At 38.7% G+C, this 12,777-nt stretch overlaps 1 protein-coding gene across 1 annotated transcript in view; it reads left to right on the top strand.

The window, feature by feature from the left end:
• The window catches only part of PITPNC1 (phosphatidylinositol transfer protein cytoplasmic 1), a 241,292-nt gene extending 230,225 nt beyond the window's left edge, over window positions 1-11,067 (top strand). Inside the window, exons 9-11 of the mRNA XM_063081104.1 lie at window positions 6,546-6,664; window positions 7,152-7,216; window positions 10,970-11,067. Of these exons, the coding sequence (XP_062937174.1) occupies window positions 6,546-6,664; window positions 7,152-7,216; window positions 10,970-10,985 (200 nt within the window). The 3' untranslated portion in view covers window positions 10,986-11,067. The remainder of the gene's footprint in view (window positions 1-6,545; window positions 6,665-7,151; window positions 7,217-10,969) is intronic.
• The last annotated feature ends 1,710 nt before the right edge of the window (window positions 11,068-12,777 follow it).

The raw sequence follows: 12,777 nt of genomic DNA, 5'->3' as shown, positions 1-12,777 counted from the left end.
GTCCTGCACCTGCAGTATCAGTATCCCTTGGGTACTTGTCAGAAATGCAAATTCTCAGGCCCCATCCTAAACCTACTGACTCAGAAACTCTGAGGATGTAGTGTTTTAACAAGCCCCCCCAGATGATTCCAATGCTGGCTGAAGTTGAAGAACTACTGGTTTAGCATGGGCCATAAACCAGATTGAACTGTAAAGACGGCTTAGTTAAGTCAGTCCAAATAGATTAGACTAGAAAATCATAGATGTATTTGGTGCCAACTGCTAAACTCTAATGCCTCATGAGAATTAGAAAAAAGCACCCCCTTTAGAGGGATGAATTTGAAAACGGCAGACTCAATAGGTGCTATGGGCTTGGGGCTGAATTTTAGCCCCATTTGCTCTTTAGCTGGGTATTTGCACAGTGCACAAACCGTACACCCTTATGCGGTGGCAGCTCTGGATTATCTTCCTCTCTAATTAGACTCATCACCTCCAAGGTTTAACTAAGAGTCAAGACAAAGGACACTGTAGAGGGTGGTGATCTTTTCTCACCCAAGGACTGATTTTGCATCTCTTCTAAGTTTCAGCATTTGGCTGTCACGAAACTATTTTGTTAAACAGATTTTATTTTGTTCATGTTCATTAGAAAGGGTAACTATTTCCATGTTGGAAGAGTTGAGTTTGTCTTTCAAAGCCCTGATTGGTCTTTGTCCGTGAGCCTTGGGTCTCTCTGCATGACTAGAACATTAATCAGAGAAGCAGCAACACCACGTTTCAGAAGATAGGGTGAGAGGGCAGGCGGATAAAAATAGGCAGCCGAGCTTTGCAAAAGCATGGTTTTGCTTCACAATTTGACAGTATTGGGGAGAAGAGCACAGAAGATTGCCACAGGGAGCCTGTGATTGAGTGGAACCTCACAAATGTCTTTGAAAACCTGATTCTTCCCTAAAAGTATGAGGGAGGGGAAGTTCTGACAGGTAGAGATGAAGCTACCTTATGAGAGTGACTTAGAAATCGGCCCGGAGTCCTTAGAGCAACGAGTAATGCAACAACGAGTGACGCAAGCTCAAGGTGGAGAAGGAAGCCTGCTAGGGCCTGCATTCACTGTCTGAGTTCACCACGCCAGTATGTTCCAACGGTCTCATATTTCCTGAAGTCTGAACTTGAGTGCATGGCTCTTATGCAACATTTTATGTGTGTCCTTATGTTTATTTTTTATAGGGAGAGAACCCATAGCTTGCCATCAGATTTTCAAAGGAATCTGTAAACCCTTCCCCTATTCACCCCCTACCCCCAATTAAGAAGTATAAAAAAAATCACAACTGTAGATAATAGTTCTAGATCTTAGTGATCTGAATTACGTGGTAGGGTATGAACCAAGCCTTGAGGGTTGGTTACGTTCACTACTAAAAAGTGGAGTCACCCCAAGCTTTTTGTAACAAACATGTACTGAATTGATCATCATTCTAAAGCATTAAAAAATGGCACTTTCCCAAGGACAGCTGCCATTTTGCTGGAGCCAAAGGAGTATCACATCTAATTCATGATTTCTGGAGCCTCCCTGACCCAACTACTTGTTCAGACTTCAATTGTGACTTAAAATGAGAAAAAAAAATGACTTCTGTTTTGTCTGAGGAGCCTAGAAGTGGAGATAGAATGTTCATAGAAGGAAATAAAGTATAATGTGCCATTGGACAGGTCATTGAATTAAGTATACGACTCTCTTTTTTAAATTTCAGCTGCTGCAATACAAAGAAGGGAAATTCATGCTTGTGGCTGCTTTATTCCAGGGCATTTTTAGTTTCTTGTGCATTCAACTGACTTCTACCCTAAAGTCCTTTCCAATATGTGATCTTGCCTCCACTTCCTGTGAAATCAACCTGCCTTCCTTAAAAACAAAATGATTGAAAGAGAGTTGCCACCGTAAACAAAGTTAAAAGACTAGGAGAAAATATTTGCAACGTTATGTAGCCAACTGAGGATTAGTATCTATAATATCCTAAAGAGATCCTATAAACCAAAAATCAATAGAAGAAAAGTAAAAAACATGAATAGGTAAATCATAGAAGAAATGCAAATGGCTAATAAACTCTCTACTAATCACAAGGAATGTAATGAAAACAAGAAGAAGATATGACATCTGCCCATTTGGTAGCAAAAAGTCAAGAGTGTGATAATATCCACTTTGGGATATAAAATGATAAAATACAAAATGTACTATGAAATATAAGTACAAATAATCTTTGACCCAGCCATTCCACTTCTAGAAGTTTATTCTTAAGAAATATGTGTACAGGGCCGGCCCATGGCTCACTCGGGAGAGTGCAGTGCTATTAGCACCAAGGCTGCGGGTTCGGATCCCATATAGGGATGGCCAGTTCGCTCACTGGCTGAGCGTGGTGCGGAGGACACCAAGCCAAGGGTTGAGATCCCCTTACCGGCCAAAAAAAAAAAAAAGGAAATACATGTACAAAGCTATTCTATATACATATATAGGTACATGTACACATGTACAAAACTATTCTGTGTGTTGGGGCTTATAAAAGCTAAAAATTAGTCTCAGTGTAAATGTCCACTGACAGGAACTGTGGTCTAGAAAATTATGATGCACCCCTACTATGAACATTGTGTGTGACTGTTAAAAAAGAATAAGGTAATTCTGTATGTACTGAGAAGGAAATATGTACATTTTCCACTAGTAGAAAAAGCAAGTCAGAACAATATGTATAGTATGTATAGTATAATATGATTCTGTATATATAAAAATGCATAAATAAGACTATGTGTGTGTGTTAACATACATGTCACTTCATAGAAGAAAAAATCTGCTAGCCTATGCCTCAGACTCTTAACAGAGGTTATCTTCAGAAAGGGTAGGATTGGTGGGGAGGTAAACTATTTCCTCTGTATAATCCAGTAAATACTTGAATTATTTTTATGGAACATAATCCATGCATTGCTTGAGTGATCCAATAAATAAATCATACTTGAAAACCATATTTTATTTTAAAAAGAAGAAAATGGTTGAGGCAATGTACTCGTAAGACTCATAGCTGAAGTATATTTTACCCTTTAATGCAAACCTTTAGTTCATGGCTTAGGAAACCAAAGAAGATTCCTCAATTAACAAACCCCCTGGGACCAGAGCTTCTTACCCAAAGCTGGGCTGGTGGTAGAGGTGGAGATTTTGGTGTCAGCCCAGTCACCTGGCAGAGGAGAAGGTTCTATTTAGGCCCCATGCAGTGTGACCCTCCACATTCTGTGATACAAGAGCGGGATCTGTTCTCTTCTGACCTGAAGGAAAGCAAGAAAGAAATGGTCTCCTGAGAGGGGAATGAAAGGAAATTTTGTCCCACCAACGTGCAATGAGGAGGGCATTTACACCCCCAGAATACTTCCCAGTGCTGATTGTATCAGTGAACCCCTGATAGCAAAGTTCAAAGATATCAGGGTGTACTTTCCTTATCAGAAGAAAGACTATGCTGGTTCCAGTATCCTCATAAATTAACTTCCCTGTTACTTGTTTAAAAAGACTTTCTTTAAGAGGTGTTATCTCAGAAAAGCAAATTATGGCCTTTCAAAATCTATAAATTAAGGGGTGATTATTTACAATCTATTTGCAAAATAATTGGCATAAAAGGTTTCTTTTAATTAAGAGTTTGTCTGATACATGTAAGTATTTGTTTGCTGGAAGCAAAGAAGTCTAAAGCTAAATTGTTAGAAGTCACTCTGATCATTGAAAATCAATCAGTAATGAAGACGAATCATCTCCAAAAGTATTTTCTGTCACTGGGCATGTGTAATTGAATTTATGAAAAAATTGATCCCTATATAGATTTTTTTTGCAAAGGCAAGACACAATGCATTTTACCAGATAACCTGAACAAGAACATTTTCACTTGACTAGGATTTCCATAAATTACTGAGAAATATTGGAAATGTTTACATCATTTCTATACATACTTGTGCTATGTGGGGATATTTCAGGATTTAGAAAAACATATTTTCCTTCAGCATCAGCAGGTACCAAATTATCATCATCTTTTAGAGAATACTAGAAATGTTCATTCTTATGTGGTTTAATTAGGAGAACTTTTTGTCTTTTAGATGAAATTTCATTTCTTAAATCTTCATTTTTTATAAAAAGGATTATGTTTCTAGAGTAAGCAGAATTCTAAAAAAAAAGTATATTTTCTCCTTACTAATTCCAAAGTGATGGTATTCTTCTTCTAATGACCCAAAGTAATAGATTTTTAAATAATGTTCTTTTTTCTTTCTTACACAATTAATGCATACTTGATATAGAAAATTTAGAAAGATGAAAATTATCCATAATTCCAACTCCTTGAAATAATCACTGTTAACATTTTGAAATGTATCCTTTTAGTGTTTCTTAAATGTATATAATGCTTTTCTGACCAAAATTATTTCCTATAATACGTATAATTTTTTACCTCCTATTTTTATTTAACAATATATCAAGGATATCTCTCGTTGTATCAAATATTCTTCTACCTCATTTTTAATGATTGCATAGAACTAAGTCCCCTGAGCTGTTTCTAATTTTTCACCATTATGAACAAGGCAGTAGTGAATATTTTGGTTGTTAAATCCTTTTCACATCCGTAAAATTGATATATCATTGAAAGCCCATAGTCACACAGTTGAAGTCCTATCTTAACTTTAAATAAATTAAAGATAAAGATGATTTCTGTTGGAATTCACTAAAACAAAAACACTAAAATTACTTTGCTTTTCCAAATTCCTTTTTTCCAATTCCTTTTTTTCCAAATTCCTTTGTTTTCCAAATTACTGTCGTGTCAGTGGGGGTGGGAGGATGGTGTCTAATGATAATATGCATAGAGATACTTCTTTAAATTTTAAACTTTTAGCTAAAAGTGATCTCTTAGTATTCTTTCCAGGTGTATTTGCGTTTAAGAAATTTTCGTAACCAGTCATTGAAATGAAAGTGATTGTATTGAATGAATGTGTTGTTATTGTTGACTAAGATGTATTTATTCTAATCATAAAACAGTATTTCTTTATTGCTTTTGGGTTACCTCAATTTTCTAAAGGAAAAGCATGCTCTTTGCTTAGCCTGACTGCTGCTTAGCATTCTTGATACTTACATTGCTTATGGACAGCATTTTGATGGAGGATTTTGGGGTACCAGGAGGATCACCGGCTAACTAAAATAACTTAAGTCTGGATTTAGAGCTGTACCCCATCCTGGCCCCCGACCACCGTGAATTAAATCATAAACTTCTGGCAAGTCTTCCCTTCAGTAGTGAAGAGAATCTCACATGACACATGAATTGATATAAAAAGACACCACATGATACAGAAAATACTTAAGGAAAAATTGCAGCTGTTAATACCCACTCTAAATCCCCACCAAGCCTACTAGTGATTAGGGTGGTAGATTAAGCAATTGTTCAACATACCTTCATTGGTAAAGAGGCGTGAAGTTAAATTCTGCCAAGAGAGGAACAGAGGAATGCCCATCTGGGAAAACTGCTAATAAAATATTGTAAAGGAACCAAGGAGTGGGGTGGAGGTGGGGGGATAGAGCTACAGAGGTATTGAAAATGAGACTAATTGTCACTTTTATGCATTTCACATACTGAAGATGGATGGGTTCCTTGTTTAAATTTTGTATCAGTTAAATTAAGGCAGGGTTTCCCAGCCTCGGCACCACTGACATTTTGGACCAGATAAGTTTTTGCCGGGAGGTGGGGATTTTGTAGGCTGCTCTCGTCCCTAGCCTCTACTCACCAGATGCCAGTACAACCCTTTCCCAACTGCGACAACCAAGATGTCACAAAATTTTCCCCTTTGAGAACCACTGGATTAAGAGATTATTATCCTGAAATACCGAAAAGCTGCAGACTCAGGCCAAAAATTATGTCACGTGCCATTTTATTTATAGGTCAGTGTGGGTGGTTGTCATGCCAGCCACCTTCAAGCTGTTAGTGTAGATTTGAAGCTCAGTGTAGACCCGCACTCTCTGACACCATGTGTTCTGTGCAAAAAATGCTTCTCTGTGTGAGAATTGCACCAAATCTCACTTGTACCAGTGAACATCATTGTTCTGACCTCTACATACTATCTCCTGCAATAGCAATGAAAGTGTCCTTTCTGTTGTTAAATGCATTGATTTAAAGAATCCCTAAATCTACTTTGAAAGGTATATGGAAGGTAAGTATGAAACCAAGCAAACCTGACCCTTTGTCCCCAAAGGGATCTTCTAATGATGCTTTAGGAGATCTCAGGCTACGGCACTGCCCACGTGCTAACATTTTCTACCCACCTAGCTCACTTGATAACAATCGTGTCTAAACAATTTCCACTCTTCTCTGTTCTTAGACTATTTTGACTTAACTTCCTTGCTCTCACTCCCCCTTTGGCTGGTTTAGCTAACTTTATGATTTACTCTTCATAAAATTAGTCAATCCCCTGCTTTTTAAAACCTCTGGCTACTGCTAAGCTACCATCTTTCCCTAAAGTCTCCCCATTGAAAGTTTGCGTTTAATAACAGAAGTTGCCAACGTCTTGACCTCTTTCAGATATGACAATGGATGATGTTCGGGAATACGAGAAAAACATGCATGAACAAACCAACATAAAAGTTTGCAATCAGCTCTCCTCCACTGTGGATGACATAGGGAGCCATGCCCAGACAAGTGTATGTAGAATTTTTAAAACATGTTGCCCACCCTTTACCAAACACGCACCTAAACTGATCTTGGAAATGCTGCAAATGCTCAGTTCCCAACCTTCCACAAAAACGAGTCATTGCCCAGAGGATGTTGGTGAAGAATCTGAGCTGGGTCTCAATTGGGCAGTGTCACTTCTTTCTTCCAGATATTTCAGTTCTTTAAAGCTGCTTGACTTGGGAGTTCTTTTGGTCATAAAACCAAGAACATGGAGAGTGGAAACATGTTGTGGTTCTAGTAAAATGGCCTGCACCATGAAAGAGCGGAGGCGTGAAATGGATGTCTTATGTAAACTAGAACATGCCAGTAGCATTTAAAAACATAGTTAACACTCACTTGTTCATTCAAGGGAGGGCTTCTGGCTCATCTGCTATTTTAGGTCTCTTTACATTTGCTTTGAAATGCTTTCTGCGGCTCTTTATAGCTGTTTTACCCAATCGGTTCCTTTTTTCGTAGGGTAATCTCAAGACGGGGCTGCAGGCTGTGCATACACGTAGCCTGAGCAGCGAAGGGGAGGTGAGGTAGGAATGTGCTCTTCTGCATAGTGGATCTAGCCTGGGACTTAGGATAAGCCTCCGAGAGCCTCAGGTTATTTAGTTGCACCCTGGAAATTGATAGCTGACTGCATGGTGTATGCCAGCATTTTAAATATCGTTATCTCTCAATCATTCATGCTGATAAAGAGATGAAATGATGCAGAAAAATGTAATCACCAAATCATTTTTATGTATCTTCAGCCAGAGCTTGAGCCCTCATGTTTGTTAGCCCAGGCCATCAGATAATACATACTAGATTTTTTAAAAATCAAGAATGTAGTTATAGAAACTTGAGAGGTGGCTATTATTGTAAATGGATGCTTTAGAATTGTGAAGACCTTCTGGTTGCACTTTGGACCTTTTTAGTTAAGTTTTCAAGAGCATGTCTTCGGAATGTGCCCTGCAAGGCTCATGTGCTGCTATCGGTTGCATGTGTCTGCCCTGGAGGTTGCAAGGGCCCTAACTGTCCCTCTCTGTTTTGCATGCAGTGATTGGACCTGCAGATAACTGTTGGTGCAAGATTTACCTTAGACATTTCCTCTCTGCTCACAGACAAATTCTGATAGGACTGCCCTCTTCCTCTCTTCCTGTTCTAAAGTTAGAAATGCTCTTTAAGGAATCCGTCCTTGAATTTTCATCACTTTCGATTACCTTTTCTTTTCGGAATGTTAGACACCAGCTCCCCCTCAACTGCTCTGAAAGCTGTTCACTATAAATATGACCAGACAAAGGAAGCCACCAAAAAAGGAGAGACACCAGGTGCCTAAAAGATACGAAGCGCAGTGCTTTTCTCGTGCTAAGCTCTCAAGGCTCACAGCTGAAGGCTCTTTGCTTGGTTTTGCATCAGTTTCACGATGATTGTTATTATTTTATACAATTATAATGTCAGTTTACTACGTAGGTCATAACCTAGCATGGTTCTCCACTCGGGAAGGCCCGTGTATTCTCTGGTTCCTACTCACGGTTTCTCCCATGACTTCAGGGTAAGAGATGCCTGCCACATAAGAAGTTACAGAAAGTGGGTATTTTCGATGCTTATGACAGTTCCCTTACTCTTTGGAATTCTGTGAAGTTCGGGACTATTTATTTTCCCATGGTCTTTCTACTCTATTATAATGAAAAACAGTTAGAATCAGGAGGCTGCTGTCCACAAGTAAAAACTGCATGGATGCTAAATGAAATTTAAGTCATCCACTTGAGCAGGAAAAAATTAGATTGAAATTATGCAAAATTAACATCCATGAGCACAGCAATAAGAAAATAAGTCTTTTCAGTTGCGTAGTTTCAAAGCCTTCAAGGAAGGGAACTTCTAAAAGACTGGCAGAGTAGAAAATCAAAATTCCGTGCTTTGGATGGTTTCTGCCCCCTGCTGGGTATGTGAAGTAAGGCAATGTTTTCAGCCTCTTGTGTAGAAAGTCTAATTTTTCAAAGATGATATCCATTTATTATACCAAATACATACCATACCCCAGTTCATTAAATTTTTTCTGAGAGTCTCAACTTTATTTTGAGGTAATGCCTCTTTTAAACCTTAATATCATTTTTTAGATTGTTTAATAGTCTTAGTATTTTAAAAGTGGGTAAGTTTGTAGGAACAATTTTTCTTAATACATTCTGAATTTTATATTATATCCACACAGTCACAACTTTTTCTTTTCTTTTTTTTTTTTTTTTTTGGTCTTTTTCGTGACCGGCACTCAGCCAGTGAGTGCACCGGCCATTCCCATATAGGATCCGAACCCGTGGCAGGAGAGTCGCAGCGCTCCCAGCGCCACACTCTCCCACGTGCGCCACGGCTCGGCCCACAACTTTTTATTTTCTTTGTAAAACCTTTTCCCTTTCAGAAAAGTTTAATAATTGTTCCCAGGAAATCCTCTTAAGGATTTCATTTTATGAAAAATATTTCTGGTTTGCTCAGATGTTATAAGACCTAATGATTAATACTGTTATGAATATTCATTCCACACCTAATATTTCCAAAGTGGCCATATTGTTTCCTGCTAGTTTATTCATGCAATATCATTTAATGAAGTTTCAACTACCAAGTATGTAGTAGAAGACACAAAAGAATGAAAATTGGGTCTCTGGGAAACCAAAATAGAGGTAGAAAATCCATGGGCAGCAAATTTCATGTTTTACACAGGGTGAACCTTAGACCTTGACTCAATGCTTATTTTAATAAGCCCTGTAACCTGTTTACCCAGTTCCCAGCAAGCAAAAATGGCAAAGGATACCAGGGATAGCCAGACTGACAGTAACTAATAATAACAATAAAAATAGAGTTTCTGAAAATGAGAGAAGAGATATCAAGCTATAAAGAGCAAATAGACCCTGAGAAGGAAACCATCACTGTGTGATATATTTTCATACGTAAGTGATGTATTTTCAATCTATTATGTCTCAAAGGTAGTAAGTGTACATAATACATTAAGTACATTAGGAAAGATTTACATTTCAAAAAATGTTGTTTTTACTTTCTCCCTTAATAAGAACGTTTCAGATATCTGGAAAATCTACGTCATCTGCCAATGCCTGTTAAAGGAGGTATCACTGGCTTATTTGTTGAATTCCGAATAATGCATTTTTTCTTTTAAATAAAATCCTCACTGATTAAGTGAGTCTCTCTTTTCATTCTCTATTCTTTTTCTTTTAAGTTTCCTTGAGAAATGGTTTTATTTTCTTGGCTTTGGAATAATTAGCAGGGAACAGTGGTGATGTAGTCTTATTTGTTTTTTAAGCTGCACTGATTAAAACACAGTGTCTAAACAATCTCAGGATGGATACACAGTGAGGAAACCAGTAACACAGCATCTTTATACCCCTCAGAATGCCAGAAGTGTATTCATTGACTAAGAAGATAGCATGTTAAGAAATTCTGTCCACCCGATAAAAGTATCCTTCTTTCCTGATGTAAAGTTAACAGTAATATGTATCATTTCAGGGCCATTGATTGCTTTAATTGCCTTCTCTTTATGGAAGACATGACCAGGTCCAAAAATAGCTCCATATACATCATAGCATACCACCATCACCACACACACACACACACACACACACACACACACACAGTCCAAAAATAGCTCCATATACATCACAGCATACCACCATCACAACACACACACACACACACGGTCCAAAAATAGCTCCATATACATCACAGCATACCACCATCACAACACACATACACACACACACACACACACACACACACGGTCCAAAAATAGCTCCATACACATCACAGCATACCACCATCACAACACACATACACACACACAGTCCAAAAATAGCTCCATATACATCACAGCATACCACCATCACAACACACATACACACACACACACACACACACACGGTCCAAAAATAGCTCCATATACATCACAGCATACCACCATCACAACAACACACACACACACACACACACACACACACACACACTTCCCCAGTCTAGTTCTGTACTCTCCTGTTAAGTCCTTATTCAGAATACTTAAAATACTCATTGAAGAGTGCTTTGGAAAATCTTGGATGGATATTCATAAAGGAATGTTGTTCTCAAGGGTGTGCCTCAGTAAAAAGAACAAATTGGGAGTTTAGTATTTCAGTGATAATTTAGGTTGTAATCTGTAATGTGGACAGGCCCCTCTATGATAGTTTCTATAGTTCCTTTAAAAACAGGTATAGTCATGAATCCATTGCCTCTCTTGTAAATAACTGCTTATTTTTCTGTTTTTCTCTTTGAAGACATGACAATGGATGAAGTCCGAGAATTTGAACGAGCCACTCAGGAAGCCACCAACAAGAAAATTGGCGCTTTCCCACCTGCCATTTCTATCTCAAGCATTCCCCTGCTGCCTTCTTCAGTCCGCAGTGCCCCTTCTAGTGCTCCGTCCACCCCTCTCTCCACAGACGCACCAGAATTTCTGTCAGTCCCCAAAGATCGGCCCCGGAAAAAGTCAGCCCCAGAAACTCTCACACTTCCAGACCCTGAGAAAAAAGTCACCCTGAATTTACCTGGTGTGCACTCTTCAGATAAGCCATGTCGGCCCAAATCAGAGTAACTTCATACAAGTATCTCATGGGGTTTTATATTTTTGTTTTGGGGGGGTTGTTTTGTTTTGTCTTGTTTTTAAAGAATCTTCTGATATAGAAAAAGACTGCTTTGTCACTCAAACATGTTCCTTCTATCTCTGAGTGTGCACGTAGTTATGTAATTTCACATACAGTATGATCCCCTAAGTATGCCACACAGCATCATGTTAGATGTAGGATGTAAGACTTGCAAAGGACAGAAGGAATCTTCTGTAGCCGTAGCTGTAAGCCAGGGAGGAAGCCTTGTGATTGGGCATTGGATGAGGTTGGCATAGACTTCAAGGGTAAATAAATGAAAACTTTGCACCACTTTGTTACAAGGTGTGGTAAAATAATGAAGTCGATTTCCTCCCATCAAACCTGAAACTCCCCAAAATACTCTCAGGCATAACATACCTAATTGTTAGATTTTGAAGTGCTCATCACCAGTACTTGAATACCAGTAGTTACTGAGATTCCTATTTTGGTTAGTCTGACTCAGGATTTGGGGCCTCTACTTAACTCTTTAAATTTTTGAAAATTTTAATTATCAACCTATAAAGGCTCCAAGTGCAATTAATAATAACTTATTTATACCTTTCACAGAATTTAATAAAGATTCCACTTGTTTCTGTCTTCGAATAACTTTTCCCTTTGTGCCCTTGTGGCCTCAGAAATCTTTAAGAATTGCATGAATGAATGTGACCGTAACTGACTGATTTTGGAATGTTTTAGTTTAGGAAACAAAGGGCCCAGGTGAGGCAACATCTTTTATCTCTACAGGTACCAACAAACCTTGACTTGTCAGATTCCATCATCCATTAAGATTCTCAGAATCGGCAGTTAATTGAATAGAATTCATCGCCTATTTGCCTATTCAAAGAAATTCAAAGGTAGAGCAAGCTAACTGGACTTCAACACTGTCAGAATGTCTGGTGCATGGACCATAAAAAACAATTGTCCCCCATCCCTCTCCTTCTTTTACTCTCAGTAACATCCAGACTTCCCTGGAACAGACTGCCCACCACCAGACCTTAGAGAAGACTGTCATTCTCTTGCTCCTTACTTAAAATCCAAATATTGGGAATGATGCAGAAATCGAGTAAATACTGTTAAGGATCAGGAAAGAATGGGCAGAATTGCTGGCTCCTATTCGTAGGGTAGAAAGGAGGAGTAAGAATAGATGCCCATCTGTCTAGCTTTCCTTTCTGCAAGTAGTGGTCATGCAGGATTAGAATCAAGGTTGACCGTAGGCAAGATCACTCATCAAAGTGGCCAAGAGAGAATCTCCTTCGGTCACCTTTGCACCTCACTGCCTTTAAACACAGAAGGGAGGGCAAGCAGAATCTCAACTTTTGTCCTCCAAGAGAGGAAGAGAGCAAGGCATTTGGGCAACTCCGAGGCCCGAACCCCAGATAGCCTTCCTGATCGTAACCTCCCACCTCAGGAAAAGGACCTTCCCAAAACACAGATTCCAAAGG

Source organism: Cynocephalus volans, chromosome 16 (assembly GCF_027409185.1).
Source record: "Cynocephalus volans isolate mCynVol1 chromosome 16, mCynVol1.pri, whole genome shotgun sequence".
Classification (NCBI taxonomy): domain Eukaryota; kingdom Metazoa; phylum Chordata; class Mammalia; order Dermoptera; family Cynocephalidae; genus Cynocephalus; species Cynocephalus volans.
This window is presented reverse-complemented; position numbering and strand designations above follow the sequence as displayed.